Source organism: Conger conger, chromosome 3 (assembly GCF_963514075.1).
Source record: "Conger conger chromosome 3, fConCon1.1, whole genome shotgun sequence".
In the NCBI taxonomy this organism is placed as follows: Eukaryota; Metazoa; Chordata; class Actinopteri; order Anguilliformes; family Congridae; genus Conger; species Conger conger.
The window spans coordinates 21,168,411-21,188,968 of NC_083762.1; the positions used below are offsets into that span (position 1 = coordinate 21,168,411).

General features: G+C 46.1%; 1 protein-coding gene across 2 annotated transcripts; it reads right to left on the reverse strand.

Moving 5' to 3' along the window:
- Positions 1–1,401: 1,401 nt before the first annotated feature.
- On the reverse strand, positions 1,402–20,523 carry hdac8 (histone deacetylase 8). 2 transcript variants are annotated; one of them, XR_009708196.1, is made up of 12 exons: positions 20,159–20,523; positions 19,920–19,972; positions 19,221–19,351; positions 17,546–17,687; positions 15,793–15,905; positions 15,454–15,531; positions 15,012–15,120; positions 14,520–14,692; positions 13,668–13,762; positions 6,648–6,753; positions 2,258–2,401; positions 1,402–1,962 (listed from the first exon to the last, which is right to left on the reverse strand). XR_009708196.1 is itself a non-coding variant. In XM_061233370.1 (11 exons), the coding sequence occupies exons 1-11, from the start codon at positions 20,270–20,272 to the stop codon at positions 2,379–2,381; spliced, it is 1,137 nt and encodes a 378-aa protein (XP_061089354.1). In that variant the 5' UTR covers positions 20,273–20,523; the 3' UTR covers positions 1,402–2,378. The 2 variants fall into 2 exon arrangements, 1 of the variants encoding a protein (XP_061089354.1); XM_061233370.1 differs by having other exon boundaries at positions 1,402–2,401.
- Positions 20,524–20,558: the final 35 nt, after the last annotated feature.

A 20,558-nucleotide genomic window follows, 5' to 3' on the forward strand; every position in this document is an offset into this window, starting at 1 on the left:
GGAAAGACGTACTGCTCTAGGGACGTTTTCTCCCTGTTGGGAAAAGCTATGCAAATTACAGAAACGGTTTTCAATCCCACCTTTATGCAGCCTAATACAAAGCCCAGTATACGTTCATGACATTTTACCAACTGGCTGACTCTGTAGATTATACAATTTAAAAATAGACCTAACCCTGTCAACAGCCAATCGAATGCCTCATGCAAATCACGATTCATTACATACACGAATATTTGGAGTGCAACATTACAGAGCTCAGCAAACGCGAGCCTACTTAAAAATAAAACGTTACTAGATAAATGGTTATTGTTATTGAGAAAACAATGTACTGTATGCTATCTGGTAGACGAGTAAACCATTCAATCACCGCTTTAACCAAAGAGGGAAATGTGATTGCTTTGCATAAAATTCGTTAGGAAGTAGCTAGCTAGTCACAAAGAACTTTACGAACAGGTGTGTGATTCACTAACTGGGCTCATGTAGCTTCAACAAAACAAAGAGGTTGGAGGAGGCGGGGGCCCTTGCGATATGCCACAGGACATAAACAGTGTTTATCTTTCAATGCTTCACAGGAAATAAATTAACATAAAAACGGTCTTACAGTTAAAAAAACGTGGACATTAAGATATGATTTGTCACTGATTTGTCAAAATGTTGAGCACGTTGTGATGCAACCTATGGAATTTTACGCACACGCTAGTACCATAATGAGCAATACAACACAAACGAAATGCTAAATTTTGAGGCAAAGCCCATGACACAAATCAAATCGCCATAGTCCCATTAAATGAGATTTCCACTGAACTCTAGACTCAGAGCCTTCCAAACATGACACTCGCTCTGCTTTTCTCGGCCTCACCATGTCGAACAACGTTCTGAATAATAATTACAGTACTATATTTGTCATAATAAAGTGGATATTTTGCATCTGTAATGTTTTAACAGTACCCGCACACTGGAAAATACATGCGCACGGTGGCTGGGGAAGCTGACAAACTGCGTTCTTTCATTAATCTGCCAGTGTTGAGCTCTCTGGATTTCATTACTCTTATGCTCACAAAGTGTATAGCCCTTTCCCTTCCGTTTTTTGTAGAATTGGCATCCACTGTTTCCAAGCCATCATCGTCACCTCTAACGCTGTTACAATAAAAATGGGACGTCACGCTGGCGCAAGTGTTTTCGGTCTCCTTGTATCAAAGACCCTTAATTAAGCTTGCAGTGGAAGGCTAATGCGCCTCCTGAGTCTTTCTTAAAGGGGTTCAAGATCTTTTCTTCATAACGAACTAATTTAATGATCACTGAATTTCACTTGCAGCTTCATTAAAATAAACCACCTTCTATGAATCTAAAATCAACAATTCGCAGCAGACCATCTCTACAATGATGACAACTACGATGCAATGTCTTTCACCGGCCTTTATTCTAGTCAATGTACAATCGTCTTTCACTTAAAAATGAAGGTTTTGTTAAATAAATACGCACAGTGAGAGCAGATGAAATATGTAATAAAAGCATTCATAAACATCATTTCCAAGGTTTAGTGAAACAGTGTTACCACATTACTCTGTTCCTGTTTAAAAGAACATGCAGAAATGACTGGAAGTGGTCGTTTAATTTGTCTTAGGGTTTGATCTGCGGAAAAACAACAGAGCGATCTCTTCCCAACAGCACATGACACTGAACTTCCTGTTGAACCCCAGAGTTTGGACCTGTACCCTGCCCCAGATTTCACTTGGGATCTAGCTCCTCTTTTCAGCACAGCTGATAGGCCAGCATACCTCACAAAGGCTTTTGGCGGACTAGTCATTCCAATAAACATTCCAGGTTTTGCCTTCGGTGTCATCCAGCATATCCTGGCTGTAGAGAGCAGATTTTGTCCGATAGGAGGAGCGAAAGCACTTATCACAGGGTGTGGTAAGTCAAATCCACGAGGATGGGGCTGGGCTGGTCCATACATCTGATCTGCATTTCAATCGGAAAGTATCACTACATAACACACAGTGTCGAAGCCTCCCTCTAAGACACCGGCAAGTAACGACCAATTTCAAAAGACATTAACACAGCACTTAAACCCCGTCTGCATGTTTTAAGCAGCACATAACATAACATTACGCCGAACACATGGCTAAAATGGATTCCATATAATATTTGTATGTGTGTTTAATCTAATATTAGTTCCAAAAAGGACTTGCAATAAAAAAAACCACCCACCCTTTAAAAAAAGAATTAAATGGGCAAAATCAGCATACTCGTTTACCCATTAAAGAGTCCCCTGGAAACATTCAAGTAATGTTTTCCAAAGCTCCCTCTGGCAATCTCTTCCACATACTGTCTTCATTAGCTTGGCCTGATTTCGAAATAGGAGCTGAAGCTTGGTCTTAAACTACATTCTTCAGATTCCCTGTAAACAACAAGAGAGAGGGAGAGAAGGGGCAGAGGAGAAAAACGGGGAAAAATTAATGGCACACACAAATACAGATACAAAAACATTTCTGTGTGGCTGCACAACAGAAAAGCTTTTGATTCAAATTTGCATGCACTCATTTGAACATCATTTTGGAGTTGTTTTTGGAGTTTTACCTTTCACTCAACACTGCTCTTAATGTTAGATGTTATTGTTGGTCAATGCAGTTCTGTGTGCAGTGCAATTGTGCTTGCATATTTTCACGTAAAAATAATTGTCAGTACTTGAAACATGCATCCGAAGGATTATACATTTTGGCACGGCTCCAGAAATCCCTTGATGTATTTTCTGACCCTGTGACTCAATTATAAGTGATGACTTGTATATGTAAAGGCATCACCATATCTGAATAGTACATTATTTGCTATACCTGTTGCATGTGATTGTGCGCTTGAACCTCTGACAGAGACGGAGTCAGAGTTTTGTAAAGATGCAAAACGTGTCAGGGCGAACAATTTCCTTAGGAAAACCGCAGATATGTAAATATGTATCGCATATCATATGCAAATGATTCAAGTTTAGCAGCCATAGCACAGCATGAATGATGTCCCTATTGTTTAAACAGAGTCAACAAAAGAAAGAGCAGCATTAAATGAAATCCATGATACGGTTTCTTTTGTCACTGAGCATACTTTGAACACTGTCTGTCAGAACGCATTAAGAAAAGTCCTTTCCAACTTAAGCAAAAACATAAATGGCCAGCGTACATTGACTGACACGGCCCTGTGCGCATGGGTGCCCATTTGATTTGGCACAGAAATGCCATATCAATTCAAGCCAGACTTGAGTGGCACGTTGCATCTGTCAGAGCTGTGAGACTTTTACGACAATGGACAATTTAATAAACAAACACAGATCCCGACCTCTGCCCCACAACAGAAAACACGGTACACTGACATCACATACCTAGTTATGAATCATATTACAGGCTTGCATAATCAGGATTTTGTTTTTTTTATATAACCAAAAAAATATTTTCAGAATCAATATTTGGGATTGGCGTCGTTTCAAAACACTCCAAGCGTTTTACTTCATTATTTTCCTCCCTGTTTGTTTGCAGTGTGGTGTGTTTTGTATAAACCTGTCATTATACCAAGCCTGCTGCATATATTTAAAAACACTCGGAGCCAAGGAGGATTTAAATTGCCCAAGCATATACTAATCAGGGTCAGCGAAAGCAACCATGTGTGGTTTTTATTGTCCTTTTTTCATTCTCTCCCTCTCTCTTTTTTTATCTTGTAAATGTTCCCCAGATGTGCAGCACAATTCCGGTAAAGCAGAACAACCATGGGGCCCAGCATTTATTACCTGTGCTAATCAGCCACAGCCATTTTGTGATGTGTTTTGGTGTGCCATCACACGACCGTGAGAAGCCTTGTGGGGACTTTAATGAGCAAGCTGTCAGAAGCACACGGGTGCTGGCTTCCTCCAATCGCTTCATCTGGTCACCGCCGCCCTCTAATCTCACGCCTTCGCTCCCTAATCTCCCGGCGACACTTTCCACAGCTCGTAAACCGCAGCTCACAAAACGGATAAAGCCTTAAGTTAACGCCAAACCTGCTGTCCAATCACGATTAAACGTAGCTTAATTAATTTCGTCACTCAAATTCGCCTCTGCCCCGCAGACGGAATGTCTTTGACAGACGGTGAAATTCACAAGGGCAGAAAAGCCACACTGCTGTAGTGATTTAGTGTGATTTGTTTTTTGTAATACAGAGAAGTACAATCTGAGGTGGCTTGTGACATATGACCTTGCGCAAACGTACAGTAGATGACAATAAGGCAAGACGAGCAGGGACCAATTTCCATTTATATGACCCGCACACTTCACTGCTTGTCCAACATCCCATTGCACGTCCAATGTTTTTCATCTGACCTGTAGCTTTACTGCTGGAGAGCAGTCGAGCAAACTGCTACTCTGGGACTGCGGTTCAGTGTGTCTACAAATTATGGACAACGACTCGCTGGTTTCCCGTGGACTGAGAGCCCTGGCAGGCGCTGGCTGGCGGGTAGCGTGGCTCTGATCGACGGCTTGTGGAGAAAGCAGCAGAGGGAGAACGCACAGCTGCACAGGGCGGCCCTGGCCCTGTTTGTTCTAACATGGCCGCTCGGCTTCTTAAACAGCACTTGAAGCGGGCGCGGCTCCCGCTGGTTTGAGCCCTCCCCAGCGGCCGGAGGAAGAGCTCCAGAACGGCCGGGGCGGTTGAGCTGACGGTTATTCTAATGCTAATGCTAATCCCTTTTAATTAGTCCCCGGACGAGCGGCAGCCAGCCAGAGCATGGCCTGCACCGGGAACCAAAATAAACAAGATGCCCTCTGTAATGAGAGGAGCGCAGAGCCACAGGGGACACAGGGGCCCTCACCTGCAGGGGGCCACAGGCTCGCTCATCTACAGGGGCCACAGGCTCGCTCACCCGCAGGGGCCACAGGCTCGCTCCTCACCTGCAGGGGGACACAGGCTCACTCACTCACAAGGGGGCCAAAGGCTCACTCACTCACAGGGGGGCCACAGGCTCGCTCCTCACCTGCAGGGGGCCACAGGCTCACTCACCTGCAGGGGGTCACAGGCTCGCTCACCCACAGGGGGGCCACTGGCTCACTGACCTGCAGGGGGCCACAGGCTTGCTCACCCGCAGGGGGCCACAGGGGCCACAGGCTCGCTCACCAGCAGGGGGCCACAGGCTCACTCACCTGCAGGGGGCCACAGGCACGCTCACCAGCAGGGGGGCCACAGGCTTGCTCACCCGCAGGGGGCCACAGGGGCCACAGGCTCGCTCACCAGCAGGGGGCCACAGGGGCCACAGGCTCGCTCACCAGCAGGGGGCCACAGGCTTGCTCACCCGCAGGGGGCCACAGGGGCCACAGGCTCGCTCACCAGCAGGGGGCCACAGGCTGGCTCACCTGCTGGGGGCCACAGGCTCGCTCACCAGCAGGGGGCCACAGGCTGGCTCACCTACAGGGGGCCACAGGCTGGCTCACCTGTTCTCACTGCGAGCCTAGAGCGGTGTGGCAGTTAGGAGATGCTCAATAACTGACATCGCTGACTTTGAGTTCTTCAACCCCTTCCCGAAAAACGCTGCCATTTGTTGCACAGCAACCCCGCCCCCCCCTCTCCCATCGCTGGTCTGTCAGTGAACTCGCGCTCACCCGACAGGCTGCTCTCTGTTCGCATCAAAGACTGCCATTCACCGATGTGAGCGAGAGAGGGAGAGAGGGAGAGGGAGAGAGGGAGAGAGAGAGAGAGAACACTAAACAGACACGACGGGGTTAACGGCAGAACCGCACAGCCTCGGGCCGAGAGGAGAAGAAAAAGACGTCGCATACATACAACTATATAAATAAATTCAATTTCAAAACAAAGCGTCTCTGAACTTGCGCGGGAGCAGATGTGACGCTGACCGCCAGCATATGCTCCCGGCTGCTTTCCATTTCGTTCAAGGGTTTCATTTTCCCCCGTTTCCCCCCTCCTCCAGACTCCCCTCCTCAATACGAGAGGTCAGAGCCATCCCGGGGAGGCGGCGGGAGAGGGGCGGTGTTCCTCTGGGTCGGGCGCGGGGCCGGAGCCTTGCGGTACGCGGGGCCCGGAGTGAAGCGCGGGTCGGAGGGTGAGACTCGGGTGAGACGGTCGCCCGCAAGCCCCGCCCCCCCCCCCCGAGTGACTCTGGGCTGTTCCTCTCATCCCCTCCACTGGAGCACTGCTGCGGTCTCATGCTCCGGGATTTATTTACCAGACGCGCCAGAAACCGTTATTTTCCACAAGTGCTCAGGTCCGGTTGGGAATGGCAGTTGGTCCGGACGTTCCCCAGGGGGGGAGACGTCACGGGCGGTGAGGGGGGATTGAAGGAGTCAGGAGTTTTTGCGTTCCCTGGGGGCCCCGAGGACACCCCCAGCTGCACCAGCTTTGAGGCCATATGGACCCAGGGCCGTTTCTGCTCCTGCCTCCTCCAGAAAGCTGCTGGAGCTTTGCTTGTCCTCTCTCCCCTCTCCATGAAACCCGCCCAAACAACACTTTCATAACGGTTTACTTTACCGCTCCCAATTAGTACAAGTAGCAACTGATCAATGCAATGAAAAAGCACACACAAATTGAACAATATGCCATTTTCTATCAGATATTTATTCAACATTTTAAATATCAAGATTTGTTCTTTTTTTATAATCGTTCATATTTTTATTGATTACCTTTAATGGTGCTGATGACCCGGTCCAGATGCTGGGTCTCGTTGCGGTCGGGTCGACAGCTCGGGCTGATCTCCAGGGAGTAGTCCGGCCCATACTCTGTGAAGAACTGAAGAGCAACAAACGCTCTAGAACTTTCCAATCACAACACAGCACTGCAGCCATGAGCAGATAAGGGCCCTGACAAACAGTCAACTCCCAGGACAACCATTAAAAAGAACACAACTAAAATATTGGCAATCGATAGGCTTAAACGTGTGGAAAAGGGGAATGTAAAGCAGTATTTGTGAAACACTATATGCACCAACGACAACACAACTACTCTGACCTTTCATTTCATAGTTCATGCAGAGGCAAGTGAAACAGTTTCAAGCTGCCCCTTTAAGAATGTTCTCAAGAAGATGGGACTGGAAAAATGAGCTACGTTCTGTCCCATACTCTGAAGGAAAATAAACTGCATTTCATTTATTTGAAACGCTGTGATCACGCCGAGCTCATGTGGCCTTTATTTACATAACTTAGACTGCAACAATACAAAGAATTCCCTACACTGAGGGGGGAACTAGCAAGATAGTGAGCTGTATAAAAACTCAGTGTCTCTGTATACTGTACGCTTGGGTTCAGCCAGAACTTGTCACGAATAACAGCGAAAACAGAGAGAATTAGGTAACAGTTAAAACAGATGTTCTCTCTTTCCCAAATGAGAGCTTTAAATTGAACATGAGCACAGCAAACTGTATAAAAGGCTGACAATCTCATTTTGGGGATGTCTGTTTTTGGCCAAAACGCTGGAGCCGCAGTAAGTTCACCAAACACTGGACCGCACTCTGGTTTTCTAGTCTCCATTTTGTCTGACCTAACCAACGGTCCTTTGACCTGACGCTCCTCTGGCAGTCCAGTATATCTGAGCACTTTACACGCTAGCATACATTCTAACATTCACTAAGTGCGCACACAGACTGGCAGTAAACATGAGCCCTCCAGGTTTCCCATGAACCTGAGTTCCCCGCAGCGTGCGAGTCAAACCGAGGCAGGACGAGGAGCAGCCATGTCGGGTGTTTGGCTTGGACCAGATCAAGACCAAATGTGAAACGGGGGGTTGGGAACCGTCTGATTCCACCACTCTGCTCATATCAGGCTTCAGTCCAAACAAACAAGTACATCCAAATGATATACTGTGTACTCTTCCTTATTTATTTTTAAAACTTGCCCATTTGTTTTAAGTGTTTATTTTGAGAAAGTTCATTAATTGCCAAAAGGAACCGGGATTTTGCAGATAATTTTTTTGAATTACTCAAAATAACTAGAGCAATAACTTTCATAATAATGGCGTGATATCCATGTTGGATCAAATTCGAACAAAACAAAAGAGGAATTGTTCTCCAGAGTAAAAAGAAAAAAAGAAAAAATCCTCCATTGTCCAGACACCATGTTCTCTCTGACTCGTAACTGTCTCATCAGCCGTTCTGATATGACCACTGACAATACTACCCCAGCAATGCCCCCGCCCCGCCCCCGTCAGCTCCATTCCTGCTATTTCCGTTATTTATTCAGCCCGGGCCTTTTGGGTGCATGCCACTTCCCCGGCCGGCAGAGGGGGACACGCCCGGGCCAGGGGAGGAAGTTCTGGGGGCCGGATACTTCTCAGCATCCAATCTGAACACTGATGGCAACACGCCTAGGGCCACAATCCTGCATCCCTTCTGTACAGAGCGTCCTTCCTCGATCCTGCCTGCCACCGGCCGAGCTGCTTTCCAAGGAAACGGAGACCTCCTAAAAACAGCAGGAATTAGCTCACCTGCTAATCAGAAGCAACTGACGGACAAAAGGCATGTACAGCAGAAGCGCCCCTGATTCTCAGGTCCGCAGGAGAAGGGGGCAATTTATTCCACCAAAACAGTGCGTTTGTTGTTTGTTGCACATCGATAAAATGTGAATTAGAAATGAACAAAACCGTATTCTTTCTTCCATGATGTGGAACAAAGAAGTGTATTATTGTACAGTGGTCTATGAAATGACAAATCTACTAAAGTGCGTGATTCATAAAAACCCTGTGACTTGGTGTATCCCTTCAGAGACAATGTTGTTTTCAAATCCAAGAGCAACAGTGAATGAACCTTGCCAAATCCCCCCCCCCCCCCCCACAGACACGTTTGTGTCGAATGAGGACTGGGCTAGCCTTCCAGTTATTCCCACTATAAAAGACCCTGTCGAACGGGCACTGGGCTAGCCTCCCAGTTATTCCCACTATAAAAGACCCCGTCGAATGGGGACTAGGCTAGCCTCCCAGTTATTACCACTATAAAAGACCCTGTCGAATGGGGACTGGGCTAGCCTCCCAGTTATTCCCACTATAAAAGACCCCGTCGAATGGGGACTGGGCTAGCCTCTCAGTTATTCCCACTATAAAAGACCCGGTCCAATGAGGACTGGGCTAGCCTCCCAGTTATTCCCACTATAAAAGACCCCGTTGAATGGGGACTGGGCTAGCCTCCCAGTTATTCCCACTATAAAAGACCCTGTCGAATGAGGACTGGGCTAGCCTCCCAGTTATTACTACTATAAAAGACCCCGTCGAATGAGGACTGGGCTAGCCTCCCAGTTATTCCCACTATAAAAGACCCCGTCGAATGGGGACTGGGCTAGCCTCCCAGTTATTCCCACTATAAAAGACCCCATCTGACCACTGGAGCCCTGCAGGGAGGAGCACCTGAGTGCAGGGCAGGTTCTCCAACAATACACTGCAGCACGCACCCATCCCTATAGCTTCCTCTCCAACTCGGCCTGGGCTGACCAGCAGCCCTATCTGCTCAAACAATCAGAGGACTGGGAAAACACAGACGCAAACTGCTTCAGAGACGCTACCCAGACCGGTGGAAATGGGGACAGCGAGATGACTAATACGCCGTACATGTAAAAACACGAAGTACAGCAAGTACAAAGAAGAAATAAAAAATATCAGCGTAACACCATTAACAAGAGCTGGGTTGCGATCCAAGCCTCCACCCGTTCCTTACCACAGACACAAGCTTGTCTGCTTGTTAAAAAGCAGCTGGTGTTACAATCACCAGAAAACCATGTTTCAGAATCAGCATTAAAGGCAAAGTGTCACAATCTAGCTTTGAGTTATACCTACATTTTTACCTTAATAATGCTTACTGTACGATGCAAATAAGTCTTTATTTTACATGCGAGAGTAGCATTTGCTTATTCTGGGCAGGGCTGATGAAGATTTTGGCAGCCCAAAACAAGAATGAACTGGGGGGGGTGTCAGCCCCTGCGAATCCCGCACAATTAAAAGGTCTTTGAAGTACGCACACAAAACAAAAAACATTTAAAAGCGTAACTGTGTAGCCCACGTATGGCTGAATGCAGAGAGCGTTTACACCAGCAGCCAGCCCTGACTCGGGGGGGGGGCTCTCCTCCCTCTTCACACAGGAAGGGTTACTCGGCGTAATCCCGTTAGGAGCGTTTGGGATTGCGTGGACACAGCTGTCGGCCGGGGACTGACAGTGCGTCGTGAGGGGTCAGCCTGCCATTGTCGCGGCCCCGTCCGACTCTCCCTTTTCAACCCAGCTCTGGCTCCTCTTCCAGGGGAGTCTTCTCCCGGGCCTGACAGCGGTCACACAATGGAGGGAAATGATCCCAATTCGCTCTCTTTCACCCCCCCCCCCCCCCCCCCCCCATTCCACCCAAAGGCCTCAGCTCCGGAGCTCTTGGGAAGGAGAATAAAAGAGGGAGGGACGCTGGGAGCTCCGCGTTTGTTTTCCCACCAGGGTTGCGCTGGGAATCGCGCAGCGGAAATCAGCAAAAACAAGTTTTAAAATGGCAACGGATGTGCAGTATTCAAACGGCCGGACACAGAGAATGTGGGTAGATGGAATGGAGCCCTGGTGCCACAGTGAGCTGGCCCAAATGTGGGTCACAGTGCACTGCTGACAGTCACCATTACAATCTGTGACTGGCATTGCACAGAGCAGTGCTCACTGCTCCCATGTTTAGAAATTATATATTTTATCATTTTACTTTTTAAAATTTATTTCCAGACAGAGAAAACTCACTGTAAAAACTAGGTGCTGAAGTACAGCAACAGTAGAGGACCGCAGGTCAAAGCTCACATTCTGAGCAGTCTATGCCATACTGCTAAAGGAAACATACTCAATGACAAGCATTTATGATATGTGTGGGTGAACAAAATGTAAATACAACACTGCCTGTCATGCGATTTAAGTCTTAAGTCTATATTCTGTAAGAGCAGTCAAAACTTGTCCATGTGCCATTTTAATCTTTAAAAATTAGATACATTCTATTAAACAGCTATAAAACTAGTGAAAGCTGCTGTAATATGCAATGTTTATATTTTCCATAGACTGTACGTGTGTGTAACGCTGTGTGTGTGTGTGTGTGTGTGTGTGTGTGTGTGTGACAGGAGATCAGTGGCAGACTTAGATAAGAATGACATTCATTGGCCTACAGGGGGAGATGAGAACTGCACAGTGACAGAGGATGTCAGTTCACACGACGTTATATTAGCCCACCTGCGCATCACCCACAAACCGCAAACACAAAGCCACTTCCCCTCTGAGGAACGACTGCGAGAGGGGAAAACCTGGAGCCTGGAGCGGGTGGAACTCTGACTCACGCACGGACAGGCGAGACTTCAAACCGGGGTCTGGCACTACTTCACTCGCACCTGCATTTTCCACTGATTGTTTCAGCATGTTCGAGGCGAGCATAACATCGCTCCACATGAGGTGGAACTTCAGCTCCGGACTCGTCCGTGAACAGCGCTCGGGTAAATAAACGCTGCCTTCGCTGGGAACGCGTGGCTGCTAATACAGACAATCAGGCACCGATACCAACCCAACTGCATTTCAGACTCTCAGTGCCAACGGTATTCATATGCTTATGAAAGAACCCAATCCTACACACATCCTAAAGACCCTTTCCACCATTGACCGTCCCTTGAAAACGGGGACGCAGACGGGGAACCCCATCTCCTCCAATAAGACAGCGGCTTCTGTTTTTTTTTGAGAGACGTTCCCAATTTAAGGGTCTCAATGAGCCCCTTGTGTGCCCCTGTCTCTGGCTCCATTGTTGGGCCTGTTGCCTCGGTCCTGCCTTGACGGGCCTCTGTGAGCCCGCAGGCAGCAGCTGGGGAGGCAGGCAGGAATTGCCCGTCAGGTACAAAGTCCTTTTTGTGTCCCACCCCCCTCCCCACTCTGGACACCACAGCTAAAGGCTACTTCTCCCTCTCCTACACGCCCGCTCTCTTTGGCTTCCCAAGGCCAGCCACAGTTAAATTGTGTTTTGTTTGGAGTAAACGGGCAGACAATGATAGTGGTAGTGGTTGGGGCAGGGGGGGGTAGTTCAATGGGAGGAGGAGGAGGAGGAGGGGGCTTGTTCTTTGATCGAGAGGCATGAAGGACAAAAGGGAGCGGGGCAGAGGGGGAGAGAGAGAAGAGGAGAGAGAGAGAGAGTAAGCATAAGAGATTGGACTCGTCCTGGCTGTCTCCATCTGAGTGTGGTTCACATGTCCCTGAAAAGAGATCGCAGACACAAAAGCTTTGGAGAAGGAGGGGTGTGACTGTGGGGAAATAACACTCCACTGTGGCACCGTAGGTGGTATCGAGGCCTACGGTCACTGCCAGCTATTGTCTGTGAGCTCACAAAATAAAGGACAGAGAATGAGACTGTGTCATGTACAACAAATCTTATTTCATATTCTTCCAGCCCCCTTCTATTCCAGGGGGGAAGTGAGGACTGACATTCATACAAAAATTGGCTAAATCAGAATATACTGTGTTCCTGTGCTACAGCATGAGCTGAAAGTGTGCTTGTATAAAATAAATAAATAAATAAATAAATAAACTGTCATAGCTGCTAGGATAGCTCATAGCATAGCCTCCCTCTGTTAGTTGACAGCAGCCATCTTAATTCAACTAAGTATTGTATTGGGATTTAGGTTTAAAATGTATGTACTGATGATGAAAGCTTTAGGATGAGGAAAAGACAAAAAAAAACATTTTGTTTTGCAGGCATGTTGTGAGGAGAACATTCTGGAATGTCTCAGTTTGAGCAATTCATCATTACAGGATGTATACCACTGCCCACTCACCAAAACAAGGGGAGACATGTTTTGATCACTATCTGTACCGCACACTAAAATATGTTTCATAAAGGTTATATAAACTTTTATTAGTAACAGACTTTGCTTCCACAAGCTAACTGATCTACAGTAAGTTCAAATTTAAAAAACCCATCTTAATATACACAAACCCATTCCGCATGACGACTCATCTTTTTATATAACACTATACTTCTATATTAAGAGTTCTACCGCTTGAGTTCACTAAAGTTGAATATGGGTAAATATGTCAGGAAGAAAGTGTGATTGTGCGTGGCACTCGTTGAACGTTTCCTGGTTTGTATCGGCGCTGTAGCTTCGTTAGCCGCCTGAGCATCCAAGGTCACTGAAGCGGCCTTGTTTTCATGTGCGTGCCTTAATGAGGTCACAGGTCTCACAAGGGTTAAAGGTTGGAAGCGGAGAAACAACCACATCTTTTATTTAGTTGACCACAAAAACCCCCAATTACAATAAAAAGACCCTCTTTGTGTGGCTGGTAAGAGAGATATCTGACAGTGACTGTACACCGCCCTCCCTCCCCCCTCCCCACACACACACACCGCTCCCTCTCTCCTCCAAGGTAATTATCTGGGAATTTACAATCCTCCTTCCAACACAAAAAAAAAAAAACAACTTAAAAAAAACTTTTGGAATAGAGCTCACAAGGTTTGTCCAAGAAAGACGTGTGGGAGAGGAAAACACAAGCTCCCCTGTGTCAGTCTGCAGGGACAGAGTGGTATTGTTCCCCCCAGTCACCCCCCGCCCCCCGGTGAGCACCTGAAAACAAACCCGTTTATTGAGAGGCGCTCGGGCGTCTTTGATTAGAGCGAGTGACTCAGCGCAGATGGAGTGGGGGGGAGGAGGGGGGATTCAAGGGTTCGGCGCTGGTTCTTTACCTCATGGTCCGGTATCTCCGAGGGAAGCGCTTGGCCCAGCACCGCGCCCGTCAGATAGGTCCAGCATCGGGCGGTGTTGGCAAGGTTGTAGCCGCCTGTCTCCGAGAGGAGGTGAGAGAGAGAACGGAGAGGTAGAGAGCGGCAGAGAGAGAGAGAGAGAGGGAGAGAAGGGACTGAAGTCAGTAAAATGGCCTCTTTGTGCAGGTCTAATTAGAAGCTTTCATCTGTTCCATGGATAAGGGGCCTGGAGTAGAGAGCTCATTTTAAAAAGGAGGGGGAAAAAAAAGGCTCATGAAGGGATAAAATCACTAAGTTATCTTTTTTTTAAATTAATGACACGCTGATGGTCTTTTCGGGAAATGGTAGCAGTCTGGCTGAAAGCTGGAAGGGACAAGAGATGGTTGTGGTGAGAAAAGGAGGGCTCTGTCACTGAAGCCTTGTCTATTGATGTCTCTCGAGACATTTTCTATCAAGACATTGTGACTGGAAATATTTATGCCAGATTTCGCTGGACTGTTTCCCATATCGAAAAGCCTGGAAGCAAAGACGAGCGCTAGTGCACAGATATACATGCAAGTGTGCGCACACACATACACATAAACATTACATTACATTACAAGGTATTTAGCAGATTCTCTTATCCAGAGCGACGTACAACAAAGTGCAGATCAAACACAAGTACAAGTGCGGACCTGAGAGGACAGTGCAGTTCCGAGTCCTAGTGTAACCATACAGATAAAATCGGAACCCTTGAAGAATACCATCAACTTCCAAACTTAGCATACCACAGTTGGCAGCTAGAATACCCTGAGTACAACAATAACATATGCGCACACACACACACACACACACCTCCTCCGAGCAGCAGTGTCGGTAGATCCCACTCCAGTACGTAGCACAGGCACTTCCCAACACCCACAGGGGTCATATTGAAGGAGCACATGGGGTCCCCGGCCATGGTGTCTGCTCCCAGCTGCATCACAACTGCTTCCGGGTTAAACAGCGCACGCACTTCCTGTATAACACTAAAAGACATTCAGAACAGTTACATGTTACATGCCAGTGAGGTAACCAAACAGGCATGGATAGATTATATATCAGAGATATTATGTGTGTGTGCAAGTGAGACTGACACAACTCAAACACAGATACTGCAGGGTCACACATGAAACATTTTGTGTAGATTTTTATAGCCACAATTGAAATGTGGAACATATTGAAATAGTTTAAATTATTTACCTACAATCATCAACAATACAAAAGTAAATAAACTGACTAATAGATAGTTTGGAATTGGTTGGACTTTTCTATCTTTCTAATACTGCAGGAAACTGACAAACTGACCTGGTGAACACCTGGAAGTATCTATCATCTCCAATGCCATCCTCCAGGGGAACGTTAACAGTGTACCAGCGTCCTTTCCCAAGTCCAGTATCACACAGCTCTCCAGTTCCTGCAGGAACATGGTGTCAATCACAACTTTGAGTTTGAGTTGACCAATGAAGTCCACAGGTAAAGGTAGCAAATGGCATTTTATCTAGTTCTGGACCTTCAACTCCCATGAACACCTCAGAGAAACACCTGAGACACTTTGAAAGTGATGGAAGATATCAGTTCACACGCTTTGAAGTTAAATTTGTTTATCGTAGCTTCTGAATAATCCCCACTCATTACTGAATATATTCATTTTCCCCAATTTACAAAATATACACAGCCTAAGCTCTGCTGTAAATAGCTGTAGATAGCTGTACCATGAGCAGAATGAGGACTTTGTGCTGGGACTCACCTGGGAAGAAGCCAGGAGAGAACTTGTGCAGTGACACGGTCATGACTTTAGATGTGAAACTGAAAGCGTCCTCCACACCTGTCACCATGGAAACAAACCATTACCCTCGACCGACACAGAAAAACAACGGAGACAATAAAAGGCCACATCCAGGTAATCACTTCAGCGATCGAGCCTTGCAGCTCTGTGATATCAGTGTCATATCAGCTGACTCGTCACTTTATCTGATTCACTCCCAAATCTTTTATCGCTGTTTTTATCGCAAATGAAACAGGGTTAACAGTAACCGTTATCTCAGTTTGTGTAGGCACGCTATCGGTATGAGGTTGTTATGGTTACCATCGCCGTGGTGCAGGTCCACGTCCACGTACAGCACTCTCTCATACTTCTCCCTCAGCTTCAGAATGCCCAGCACGGCATCGTTGATATAGCAGAAACCAGAGGCCTCGTCCCTGCGTGCGAGAGAAAGCCCTTTCGCAGAGTCCACGCAAACCGCAGAAGCCTACAGCTATTCTAGCCGCCACGCGAGGTACATAACAAGCTAAAGTTAAATAGGTGTAATTATATAGTGAAAGAATACAGCTTTACAACAGTGCACACCAGAAAAGGTCCAGTCCACAAAATACAATTCTAAAGGAAAGGGAAGCAATTCCAACGGATGCTATAATTTACTTTTTAATTTTTCAGATCAGATTTTTCTCTATTGGTGCCCTTTGTACACACTGTACATCATCACATTGTCTCACTCTCTTTTACATTCCCGTTAAGTGCTTTGTGAACCTGCAACAAAAGCACTGAATAATTTAAGTTATTATAATTGAATAACTATTCATCGCGTTGTTTCAAAGGTATTCATGGTTTTTTGCATTTTCTGACTGCACCTTGTAGGTGGAATAATTTACTAAACAAAATTAAACTAGAGGAACAAGTACCCAATCCTTGCATAGTTTTAAAACTGTTTTTCACTGTACTGTGACCGATGAGTGTAATTGTTTTTGACTGTAGGAGGTTGTATTCTGTGGGTTGCATTAATTGACTTTGTATAAGTGTTCTGTGCCTGGTTGAATGGTTGTGTGTGGTCTTTGGAATTACACTTTTCATCCTGTATTTTATGACAGCTAAATAAAAAATTATCTTTGGTCATATTATATAATATGCCACACATGCCCAGGTTCTTGTCTTGTTGCCATGTCAAGACAGTCTCCTCATATTATTTCTAGTAGAAGGTGACTGACTTGCTTTCAGCGATAGCTAGGGCGAATCTGGCTGTGGTGTACAGTGACTTTGGAGCGGGGAAGACAGAGTGACAGTGGAACAAAGCTGGCCTTCAGGGCGGCGGATGAGGACTGGTCATGGCGCTGAAAGCAGGCACTGTGCTGGTCGCTATGCCGCGGCGTGGAAGCGTCCAATCGAGGGAGAGGGCCGAGGGGTGACGAGGGTTAGGGCCGGAGCGCGAAGGGGAGCCCCGCAAGAACCGCGGCGGGTCAAAGGGCAAAGGCCCTCACTTCCAAATAAAAGCCCCAAGGAGCCCTTTTACACAAGCGAGGCTTCTGGATCACAACCGAACAGGGGGGAAAGACCTCGAGTGATGAAAGGGCTTCTTGTTATAAAAGCGAGGAGGACACATGTGCGGGGAGAGCCCGGGGATTCTGGGAAGGGAGCAGCAGAGGGCAGCTGCTGTGGCAGAGGCCCTTCACAAAGAGCCCCACTCACTTGACCGTCGCCACCAGGGCCACGGCAGAACTAAGGGCCTTTGAAAGGTGCGGCCAACGGCCACAATTATGAGCCGCTGAACGGAAGCTGACCAAATGAAGCCCGCATAGCTCATCCGTGCTCTGTGGGGTCCGGATAACGGCTCCGTGTGTATTCACAAACTCACCCTCACCCACACCATGCCCGTTCACACGCCCACTATCCACTGCATGGCCAGGGTGCTGCAGGATAATATCACTGAAATGCTTCAAGTTGGCTCAATGGCTAATTTCAGACAGAGACAGACTATCTTGAACAACACATAGGCAAGAAACAATATCATTTGTTGCTGTGTGTATTTGTTGTGAGTGTAATTTGACCGTTGGCTAATTCCTCTTACTTCTTGGCGTGGTGCCAGCCCCCGGCCCAGTTGATTGCCACTTTGCACTTCCCATCAAGGAGGCACTGGGCCGCCGTCAAGGTGGCTCCGCCTACCGCCGCGGCATAGTCAAAAATACCCTCCACCACTGGGCAGTCGTAACCTGAGAGCGCGGGCGCGAGACAGCACAAGAGGAAGGGCGGTTGAGGAAGAGACAAATTTGAAAGAAAAGAAACAAAAGAGATGGAGACTGGGTCATTTGAAATAGACATTTTGGCAAAAGGCACACATTTTCCAGCCCGTAACAATAGTTCCTGGTTGTGCTTTGCTTTTTTTTGGGTTTCCTCTTCTAGAAGCATGCTGCTAGTGTTGACATTTAAGACAAAAGAGAAAAGGCTTGAGTGTCACGCTTTATCAGTAGGAGATTGTAAATAATCTGTGAGGTTTGCCAATAAAAACTCACTATGCGCATTACCCTGCGCACGTGTGGCTCCGCTTTGACGGAAAACAGTTTGAAAAACATCCTGAAGTCAACTGCATGTTAATGTGCTGGTGCTGGATTTTGGCTGAAGTGTGCCCTCTACAGTCTGAATGAGAGCACTGAGAGCATTGTGTGGCTGAGTCGATTATTCCCACTTTCACCCAAGGAAATATGCATATAAACGAATCAATTAATGCATTTCCCAACATTAACAGGGAGTTCAGTAAAAGTAAACACAATGGTTGTGCAAGCTCTTGAAATATGTCAATGTGGCTGACAAGTGATTGGATAAAAGGAGTGAAGGCAATGAATTCTGTACAGTCACTAATGACAATAGGTGTTCTATAACGGGTGACTTCCAAATCCCCGACCTGCCACTCTCATGGGAGTCTAAACAAAATCCCACATTTTGTCTTCACAATGCCTCCGACAGAAGTATAGTGGGCTTCCTGTCACAAAATGACTGCTGTGCATCATCCAGGTGGGTGCTACACAGTGGTGCTGGCTCAGATGAATGTCCCCCCTCTTCATTGTAAAGCAGATCCCCAGAGATCCTCAGGGGAAGTATTCCTATTACTTTGTTAGTGTGCTTGCACCATTCGGAAATAGATATGAGTGGTACAGAATGACCATGGCCCAGATACACCTTGCACTGCAAAAACCAATAAATAGTCAACTTACGTATTTTTTCTTATATTGAGACGTTAAATATTATTTATATTACTTTTTGTTAAATAAGACAATAGCCAATGCCGTGAGACAGTTTGACTAATTTCAAGATTTGCCAATGGGGTAAAACAATTTAACATGGAAAGCAAAAAGCAACTTAAAACAAGCTAATATTTTCTACTTGAGAGAAAATAATAAAGATTTTAAGTCTCATTACAAGACTAACACTAACTTGTTAAAAGACAGTTTTTGCAGTGTCAGTCTTTGGCAGGGACACTCAAATCTGGTCCTGGGGACCACTAATATGAGTGACTGTCATTTTTGGCCAATCAGTGACATTGACAGTGACTATGGACCATCAGGCAGAAGAGAAAACCAGCAGTACTACTGGCCTCGACCCTTGAGGGCCAGTTTTGAGTATCCCTAGTCTTCATTTATTTTTACAGTAGAAATACTTTTGCAGAATCTGAAGAATAGTTATCAAATCTGTCACCCAGAAGTGGCCCATATGCATTCTAGAGCTGTTACCGCACGCCTTCAGCTTACCAAGACCAAAGTCAACAGACTGAGGATCATCATTGTCCCCCTCTTCACTGATCTTATGCAGGTGCTCCAGGTATGATTCCGTGTGAAAGACTGCCATATCCTCCATGGTTGCTACACGCGGTTTCACCACACTGGTAAAGAGAAAATTATTCACAGACAGTTCTCAGCAGACCACAGATTGTGCAAACCATATAACAGAAAAGTGGTGAGGTATGTAACGGATACAGTGTAGTGAAGGAAGTGCCTCACACCAGCTAAGTTCTTGTTTTTGGCACAAAAGGCAATTTGATGATAGATAATGTGACCTACGAAATAACACAAACATTTTAACAACTTTTGTTAATCGTGTACTGGTGAGGTTCCTCCAATCTAATTCTCACATTAAAATCGATAAGATAATTAACATGGAAGAATCCTCATATACAGCTTGACAACATGAAACATGGTGGCAGGATAGTGATGGTTTTGTACAACTGATGTTTGAGGATCTGGAGTCAATTCTGGAGTCCATCATGTATACTTTCGTATTTGAGGGGACCACAATGTTGTGGTTCGTATCGTTTGCCATTAGATTCAAGGCTGGAGGACAAAACAAAGATAGCTACAATCACTGCAATCAATGCATCATTTTTTGCATTGTGCAGCACAGTTAACCAGGCTCGAATATATTTAAAACTTCACTCGGACGAGCGAACGTACCTCATATGTTTCAGTAATCCATAGGCTTCTATTAGAGAGTGCACCATACTTGCCTACAATAAGAATAATGATTGGAGAAAGCATACTTATATTTAGCACGCAAGATAGCAAATGCTTAGCGATACATTTCCTCATGATCATTCTAGATGGGTAATTGTTTACACTAGTGACTGTTTTGATTAGCTAGCTAATGGTAACTTATCTATCTTATTTCCCACGTGAACCAATTCATAACTTACCCTGTTTGGGACTTTTGATAGTGAATCGCAAGTTTCGATATACTGTGAACTGTAAATGTAAGCCACGTTACGCTCGGAACGGTTGCCATTGTGGGAGTCGCTTTTACTACTCATTTAGCTCTAGTTAACTCGTTAGCTAACCAACTGTTTAGAATGAATAACACAAATTTCGTATAAGCGTAATGTTGATATCAAGTTGTTCTGGACACAAGGGTGTCACACTAAAAACACTCCTCGGGTAAAAGCGAACAATATTTCTACCATTTAGTTCTGCTCTGGCATTATGAACTGAATAATTACCAAAATCATTTGGATACGTTTGTTATTCATCTATATAAATCTCCAAAGATACATCATTTTCTATGGTGACCGACTTTCAAAACGATATGGCTCGAATCTA

Coding starts and splice junctions, on each gene's coding strand:
- hdac8 (XM_061233370.1), bottom strand. CDS start 20,272: ATGAGTAGTAAAAGCGACTCCCACAATGGCAACCGTTCCGAGCGTAAC. Junction 15,532..15,792: donor GGACCTGCACCACGGCGATG/GTAACCATAACA, acceptor CCATGGTGACAG/GTGTGGAGGACGCTTTCAGT. Junction 14,693..15,011: donor TACTTCCAGGTGTTCACCAG/GTCAGTTTGTCA, acceptor AATGTCTTTTAG/TGTTATACAGGAAGTGCGTG.